This window comes from Culex pipiens, chromosome 3, assembly GCF_016801865.2.
Source record: "Culex pipiens pallens isolate TS chromosome 3, TS_CPP_V2, whole genome shotgun sequence".
In the NCBI taxonomy this organism is placed as follows: Eukaryota; Metazoa; Arthropoda; class Insecta; order Diptera; family Culicidae; genus Culex; species Culex pipiens.
Window position 1 is genome coordinate 43,772,457 of NC_068939.1, and position 8,793 is coordinate 43,781,249.

Here is an 8,793-nt window from a genome sequence, read left to right on the forward strand (position 1 = left end):
CTTTATCGCGATTTGGCGATGGATCCCCTTTCCGTGTTGTACTTTTCAAGCAAAACATTTATTTAAAAATTTCAAAACCTTTTATTTTAATAATTCCTACATATCAAATTCTGATGTTCGTTTTCAGTTAATATTTACTGAAAACTGCACTACCTAAATTTTTCAGTTAGTTTTTCGCTGAACATCAGTTAAAATTGGTATGGAGCTGTCAAAGTTTGCTGAAATTTCAGCAAGTTTTCATTTACTGAAAATTTCAGTAGTGCAGATTTCAGTAAATTTAACTGAATTCAGTAATGTGAAATCGGTGTGCATGTTTTGTAACTTTGCAATTTGTTGTACAATAAAAAAAACCCTGCAATATTACAAAAAACACGATATTTTATAATGAAAAAAAAAAAAATCTAAATGAAAACAAAACCTTGTGGGTTATTGCAGATTCAAAAGCACATTGAATTTGCCTTATAATTACATTTATCAAACCTTGTTCACAGTTGAGTAACGAAAAATGGCAAAAATTTTGACATTTTTCGTATGTTTTTCGATGAAACATATTTTTTTGAACAAGTCCCTTTGCACCAAGTTTCCAAACGAAGGGGGGCTGAACATTGTTAAAACACGTATTTTTCTAATGTTCAAATTTTGAACCGCCTAATAATATAATTGATGCATTTAGACAAAAATCATTGCAGTCTACAGCTGCATTGATCCGCTCTTTATACAGTTTGTTAGTTTGTTTTAATTGTATCCTTTTTGTAAACCTTCTCCTACATTTGAAATCACTGAATAGCGAAAGCTACAATTTTTTATTAATACCCTGGAACCCCGATAGTTTGACACCAATGGTCACTTTTTAGTTTGACACCCGCTTTACACAGAGCTCACACTTACTACCAAAGGTTTGTTTTGATGATAAGTGTAATTCCTGTGTAAAAAGGGACATTTCATCACTTTTAAGTTTGACTTTGTCAAACCAACGGGGTACAAACTAAAAAGTGTCAAACGAAAAAGTGACCAACCTCCGGGGGTTGAGTGTAAATTGAAATTGCAAGTATTTAAAATTGAGGTGAAAAGTCACCGGTTGTAATTGGACACTCGATAATATTTTCGAAATATTTTAGCTGAATGAATGTAGGGGAAATTCTCGTATTATATGTTTGGCAGGTTAAGCACTCGCTGCTAACTCCATCCAATTACCTGATTTTCACTATTTAAACAAATAATTTTGCAAAACTTTTGATAGAAACTTGCTTGCTCACTTTTTATTGAGCTATTTATCACTCGATTTCAGTTGAAAACGCTTTTAATTAGCTTTAATTGAATGTCAAAGTTCTGACCTGCCAACATTAGAGGCACGCTGGAATTAGATGCTGTTCCCCTACATGGAAAAGAAAATCTGAATTAATAAAAATTAATCAAAAAATCTTGTGTTGGTTTTTTAAGCTCTTGCTTTGAACGTTGCGAGTAAAAATTATTTCATATTTTAAATTTTAGTTTTCCTCAAGTTTCCTCATACAAATAAGATCTAACAATAGTTGTATACAGTCCAAACATAATTATTCGAAGCCAGGATTATCTGAAGGTTTGTATGGGATTTCATATAATTAAATCGAGTTGTGCTACTCAAAATACGACAACGCAAAAAATATATTTTCGTCATTCGATTATCCGAAGGCCTCATTCTGGACTATATAAAATTTTAAGATCATATTAAACTATACAATAATCTGAATCAGTCTTAACATGTTCTATTTGTTTACTTGCTCTGGAAGTAATGTTATCAACGTGTAGCTAGTACGGCGTGTAGTGTTGTGTATATTTATAGAACACGTTCAAAATATTACAATTGATTTTATTGTTACAAGGCAAACATGTCGTATGATAGGTAGGGTAGTGTATTCATCAATGAGACACTTTTGGTGTTAAACTTCAAACCTACAGTTTTTTATTTGGTCCTATAAACATATGAAAGACAATAGTTTATTGGTCCTTTTGAAAAAAAACTCTGGAAATGTTTTTTGTTTTTTTTTCTCATTTCTCATACCCTTTGAAAATGTCGAAAAAAAATGAAGAAATATTAGCCTAGGAGCGAAAATGTATTTTTTGTTCATAATTAACTTTTACATCCCACAATCAAACTTTAATGAATAACTTTGCAAGGGAGCGTCCATAGCCAAGTTCAGTGTTATACAGAAGGGTTACCAGTAGACAAACATTTCCAACAAATGTCAGCCTGGTTGGTTGAATCTACGAAATGTGAACGCCATTTCATCATTGTTACTGCGTGTCTCATTGATGACTACTCTACCCTACTGTATTTATGATGTACACTGGCAGACGAAGTTTTTTTAATTGTAAAAAAGCGTAAAATTGTTTTTTTTTGTCACAAAGTTTGTGTCATTCATTTATCAAAAACAAGAGCTATCCTACTTTCATCAGGATTTTTATCTTTACTACATATTTAATTAGCGAACAACTTTTTTGACCAATCCGGTTGGAAGGTTCGTTTAAAACTAGTAGTGAATGCAACAAGTTGTGAAGCTGAAGATTTTTTAAGCACGAGTCGTACATTTTACAGAGGTTTACCGAGTTGCATAAATACGAAGAGTGCTGATAAAAAAGTAAAAACATTGAATACAACATTTAATTTGAATTCAAGATTTTCCGTACTTTTTTTTTGAGAGAATGACAGAAAGAGTAAGTAATAACACAACGGAACTACACATTTCGTTATTTTGTCAAGCTGTTTAGTTTTTAAAGCATTGTTTAAATCCGTTTGATTCTGTGTCAAGTTATATAATCAATATTTTTACTTGACGCATTAAGTAGAGCAATGAACAAGCGTTTTATTTTTCAAAATTTCAAACTGGTTGTCTGCAAAGTAGGACATTGGGCATCATTGTTCACACTGTAACAAGAGTATTAAATTGACGTTTCACACGTAGAGCCTTCTGGGACAAACTCAATTATTAACAGTCAAATTCGTTATCCTATCGAATCAATTTATAGACTGACCCTCAAAGTTTGCACAAGCTGTTCTGTCTGCCAAAAATTGCGCAATAATAAGTTGCAAAAGAAATTAAAAATTCAGGTGATATAAAAGACCATTTTTGCTCGCAACAATTCATCAGTCAGTTTGCACCTTCCAAGATGAAGGGTATCCTGGTAATTCCGATTCTGGCGTTTGCCATTGCTGCTTGCGTGGCAAACCCAGCCCAAACAGTCAAACACTCGTCCGCTGAGAAGAAGTCAACCGGTGGTAAGGCCGTGGTAACGAAGGTTATTTCCGGGGGAACTCAAACAACCGGCGGAAATACCGTTACGAAAGTAACGACGACCACTTCCACTGCGGGATCGCAGTCCACCGGAGGTGCTTCATCCAAGGTTACCAAAACCACTTCAGGATCGACTTCCACCACAGGAGGAAGTACAGTCGTGAAGCAAACCAATTTGGGCAAACCAGCTGGAGCTAGTACCGTGGTTACGAGCTCTACAAGTTCGCAATCTTCTTCCCAATCATCCAAACATGCATCTGGAGAGAAGAAAACCGCAGGAGCTCAATCTCTTAAGAAAACCACCGTAACCAAGACAACATCTACGGTTGCTACAGGAAACCAATCCACGGGAGCATCCTCGGCACAGGTTACCAAAACCTCTTCTGGATCTTCCTCCACAACCGGAGGAAACTCTCAAACTTCTTCGGTTGTTACTTCCAAAGTAATGAAATCTTCCAAATCGTCTAAGAACGGATCAGGAGAAAAGAAGTCAGCTGGAGCACACACCACGGGAACTCAAATTCTCAAGCAATCATCATCGTCGCAAACTTCTGCTTCGGGTGCTCGAATGATCAAACGAGGATCTGGCGAGAAGAGATCTGCTGGAAGACAAACTCTCCAGCGAACATCATCATCGCAGACATCTGGCGGAACTCAATCACTCAGTAAAACTTCCGTGACTATGACTCAAGGTGAACACGGTCATTCTGGAAAAGGACATGGAATGAAGAAAACCACCATGGTTAAGACGACTTCTACGGCAAACTCGGCGAGCGCTGGTGGTAGCAACTCTGTGCAGCAAACTACAACGAACGGTGTTAGTGGAATGAAGAAATCTACCAAGAAGGTGATCAAAACTACATCAACGACTGGCACTGCTCAACAATCAGGAGCAACTACGACGGGAGCTCAGCAAACGCAAGTGCTCAAACAAACAAGCAGTGGTTCTCAACAATCTGGAACTGCAACAAAGGCATGTTCAGATTTTCTCAACTTATTATAAAATTTAAATTACTTATAATCATTGTATTCAATATAGGTAACTCAAACGTCAACGTCAGGAACTCAACAAAGTGGATCGAGTACCTCAACGCAAACTACTTCAGGATCTACCAGCAGCTCAGGATCTAGCTCATCTGGGAAACGAACGGTAACCAAGGTTTCCAAGAGAGTCGTTAAAAATGTTAAGGCTGGAAATTCAACGGCAGGAGCTGTAACTACATCGCAGGTTTGTATTCGTTTTTAAATTATATATGTTTGTGTTATATAATCTCGTATCATCCAAGACAACATCCTCTGGAACTCAGCAATCTGGATCAAGTACTGCAACGCAAGCGATCAAGCAAACTAGCACTGGCTCGAGTTCCTCAACGCAAACTAGCTCAGGTTCTACCACCAGCACTGGAGCTAGTTCGTCTGGCAAAAGAACTGTAATTAAGACTTCTAAACGAGTTGTGAAAAAAGTTAAAACTGGAACCTCGACGGCTGGATCTGGATCTACGTCAGAGGTTGGTTTTACATTTGAATATAAACATACTTGTATTGCATGAATGATTATAATCCTAGACAACATCCACTGGAACTCAACAATCTGGATCAAGTGCTACTACCCAGACTTCAAAGACGACCACCACTGGAACTCAACCTTCTGGATCAAGCACAGCTACCAAGACTACCAAAACGACAACCACGACCACCAGCACTGGAACCGTACCGGCTGGATCTAGCACTCAGGTGACCAAATCAACATCGACTGGAGCTCAGCAAACCGGATCAAGCACTGCTACTCAGGTGAACAAGACTACATCGACTGGGGCTCAGCAAACCGGATCAAGCACAGCTACCCAGACTACGAAGATGACCACCACTGGAACTCAACCAGCTGGATCAAGCACAGCTACCAAGACTACCAAAACGACAACCACGACCACCAGCACTGGAACCAAACCGGCTGGATCTAGCACTCAGGTGACCAAATCAACATCGACTGGAGCTCAGCAAACCGGATCAAGCACTGCTACTCAGGTGAACAAGACTACATCGACTGGGGCTCAGCAAACCGGATCAAGCACAGCTACCCAGACTACGAAGATGACCACCACTGGAACTCAACCAGCTGGATCAAGCACTGCTACCCAGACTAAGAAGACGACCACCACTGGAACTCAACCAGCTGGATCAAGCACTGCTACCCAGACTACCAAAACGACAACCACGACCACCAGCACTGGAACCAAACCGGCTGGATCTAGCACTCAGGTGACCAAATCAACATCGACTGGAGCTCAGCAAACCGGATCAAGCACTGCTACTCAGGTGAACAAGACTACATCGACTGGGGCTCAGCAAACCGGATCAAGCACAGCTACCCAGACTACGAAGACGACCACCACTGGAACTCAACCAGCTGGATCAAGCACTGCTACCAAGACTACCAAAACGACAACCACGACCACCAGCACTGGAATCAAACCGGCTGGATCTAGCACTCAGGTGACCACATCAACATCGACTGGAGCTCAGCAAACCGGATCAAGCACTGCTACTCAGGTGAACAAGACTACATCGACTGGGGCTCAGCAAACCGGATCAAGCACAGCTACCCAGACTACGAAGACGACCACCACTGGAACTCAACCAGCTGGATCAAGCACAGCTACCAAGACTACCAAAACGACCACCACTGGAACTCAACCAGCTGGATCAAGCACAGCTACCAAGACTACCAAAACGACAACCACGACCACCAGCACTGGAATCAAACCGGCTGGATCTAGCACTCAGGTGACCACATCAACATCGACTGGAGCTCAGCAAACCGGATCAAGCACTGCTACTCAGGTGAACAAGACTACATCGACTGGGGCTCAGCAAACCGGATCAAGCACAGCTACCCAGACTACGAAGACGACCACCACTGGAACTCAACCAGCTGGATCAAGCACAGCTACCAAGACTACCAAAACGACAACCACGACCACCAACACTGGAATCAAACCGGCTGGATCTAGCACTCAGGTGACCACATCAACATCGACTGGAGCTCAGCAAACCGGATCAAGCACTGCTACTCAGGTGAACAAGACTACATCGACTGGGGCTCAGCAAACCGGATCAAGCACAGCTACCAAGACTACCAAAACGACAACCACGACCACCAGCACTGGAACCAAACCGGCTGGATCTAGCACTCAGGTGACCACATCAACATCGACTGGAGCTCAGCAAACCGGATCAAGCACTGCTACTCAGGTGAACAAGACTACATCGACTGGGGCTCAGCAAACCGGATCAAGCACAGCTACCCAGACTACGAAGACGACCACCACTGGAACTCAACCAGCTGGATCAAGCACAGCTACCAAGACTACCAAAACGACAACCACGACCACCAGCACTGGAATCAAACCGGCTGGATCTAGCACTCAGGTGACCACATCAACATCGACTGGAGCTCAGCAAACCGGATCAAGCACTGCTACTCAGGTGAACAAGACTACATCGACTGGGGCTCAGCAAACCGGATCAAGCACAGCTACCAAGACTACCAAAACGACAACCACGACCACCAGCACTGGAACCAAACCGGCTGGATCTAGCACTCAGGTGACCAAATCAACATCGACTGGAGCTCAGCAAACCGGATCAAGCACTGCTACTCAGGTGAACAAGACTACATCGACTGGGGCTCAGCAAACCGGATCAAGCACAGCTACCCAGACTACGAAGACGACCACCACTGGAACTCAACCAGCTGGATCAAGCACAGCTACCAAGACTACCAAAACGACAACCACGACCACCAGCACTGGAACCAAACCGGCTGGATCTAGCACTCAGGTGACCAAATCAACATCGACTGGAGCTCAGCAAACCGGATCAAGCACTGCTACCCAGGTTACCAAGCAAACCACCACTGGATCGACCACCAGTACCAAATCATCTGGAGCAAGTACCGCGACCAAGGCTACAAAGACAACTTCTACGAGCACGCAAACAACTGGTGGAAGCAAGGTGACGAAGACCGCTAGCGGAAGCAAGCAAACTGGCTCAAGTACTGCAACAAGCACGGTTACCAAGGTAACTAAGCAAACTTCTACAGGAACGCAAACAGCCGCGTCGAAGAAAACGGTTGGAGGTGATAGAACAATTACCCTGGTTCTGAAGGAGATTAGAACAGGAAAGTCTTCCTCTTCGGCATCCAAGTCCAAGAAGGTGTCCAAGTCTTCGGGAAGTAAGAAAATTACTGTTGGTAAACAGGATGAGCATTTCGAAGGAAGCATTACTCTGAAACGAATCAAGTCTTCATCTGGAGTCAAAACTACCGGAGAGCGTTCGATTGGAAGCTACAAATCGCATTCCGAGAGAAGGAAGGTTGTTGAAGAACATCACGAGAGGAGACACGATTCCCAAGATCAGTTCGAAGGTAAATTTGCGCTCAAGAAGGTTCAATCGGCCAAGGGCAAGAAGACTTGCGACTGTGGCAAGCAAGAGTTCGGAAAGCATTCCAGAGATGAGCACGAGCACTACGAAGCTAAGTTTGCCCTTAAGAAAACGCACTCGAGAAAATTGTCCGAAGAGGAGTCCGAGGGAAGCTTCGAGTCGCAGGAGCGACATGGAGAAAGAAGGCTGTCCGAGGAGTACTACGGAAGAGGACATGAATCATATGACCACTCCGGTGAATATCGTGCCCATAGACGTTCGGAGTCTGCAAGAGACTACCATGGATCTGGAAGACGCTTCAGTGGAAAACACCGTTCGACTGGACACTACAGAGACTGGCAATCGTCTGAGGAGGAATACGGAAGAAGACGGTCTTCGAGCCGTTCGTCTGGAAGGCAATCTGCTGGAAATGGGTTTGGTGGAAATGGTTTCGGTGGAATCATGATTGTTAACCAGCCTGGTGTTTACAATGCCTGAGTCGATCGGTGATTTTACTTTTCATGCAGTTCTGAATTGTTGTCTTTTCTATTAAACTCTATCTTTTTCTTTTCTTTTAATAAAATTTCTTCAAATCAAGCAAGTATTTGGTAACTGTTTTTTTAAATATATAATTTAAACGTGTTATCGCATTTCGGCCAATTGAGTATCAGTTTTCATCGAGTTTTTAAGCAGTTAACATTTTTTTCGAATCCACTAGAAATTATTGTTGAAAAAAATGTCACGATGCTTTTTGAATTTAACAGTCTTTCTAGAACAATAATCAACAAGCATGATTCCAAAAAATGGGCGGTAAAGAGATTATCCCATAAGGAGTACATTTGTTGAAAAACGTACGGAGACCGACGGAGACTTATATGGAAAACACTAAATATGCGAAATTGGTAAAGATTCATCTAAAACCCAAATATATACACTCAAACCCCGATGGTTTGACGCCAACTGTTGTCAAAACGGGGTCACTTTTTTGTTTGACACATCTTTTACATAGAGTTCACATACACTACCAAACGTTTGTTTTGATAGTGTGCGTGAGCGCCGAATACAAAGTGACTTTTACGTTTGACTTTGTTCAACCAAG

At 42.0% G+C, this 8,793-nt stretch overlaps 1 protein-coding gene across 4 annotated transcripts; it reads left to right on the plus strand.

The window, feature by feature from the left end:
* The first annotated feature begins 3,122 nt into the window (after positions 1 to 3,122).
* Positions 3,123 to 8,298, plus strand: LOC120416537 (mucin-22-like). 4 transcript variants are annotated; one of them, XM_052710778.1, is made up of 5 exons: positions 3,123 to 4,245; positions 4,312 to 4,500; positions 4,559 to 4,780; positions 4,839 to 6,701; positions 6,759 to 8,298. In XM_052710778.1, the coding sequence occupies exons 1-5, from the start codon at positions 3,148 to 3,150 to the stop codon at positions 8,190 to 8,192; spliced, it is 4,806 nt and encodes a 1,601-aa protein (XP_052566738.1). In that variant the 5' UTR covers positions 3,123 to 3,147; the 3' UTR covers positions 8,193 to 8,298. The 4 variants fall into 4 exon arrangements, with proteins under 4 accessions (XP_052566738.1, XP_052566739.1, XP_052566737.1 ...); XM_052710779.1 differs by having other exon boundaries at positions 4,839 to 6,467; positions 6,525 to 8,298; XM_052710777.1 differs by having other exon boundaries at positions 4,839 to 6,290; positions 6,348 to 8,298.
* Positions 8,299 to 8,793: the final 495 nt, after the last annotated feature.

Coding starts and splice junctions, on each gene's coding strand:
- LOC120416537 (XM_052710776.1), top strand. CDS start 3,148: ATGAAGGGTATCCTGGTAATTCCGATTCTGGCGTTTGCCATTGCTGCT. Junction 4,246..4,311: donor AATCTGGAACTGCAACAAAG/GCATGTTCAGAT, acceptor TATTCAATATAG/GTAACTCAAACGTCAACGTC. Junction 4,781..4,838: donor GATCTGGATCTACGTCAGAG/GTTGGTTTTACA, acceptor TTATAATCCTAG/ACAACATCCACTGGAACTCA.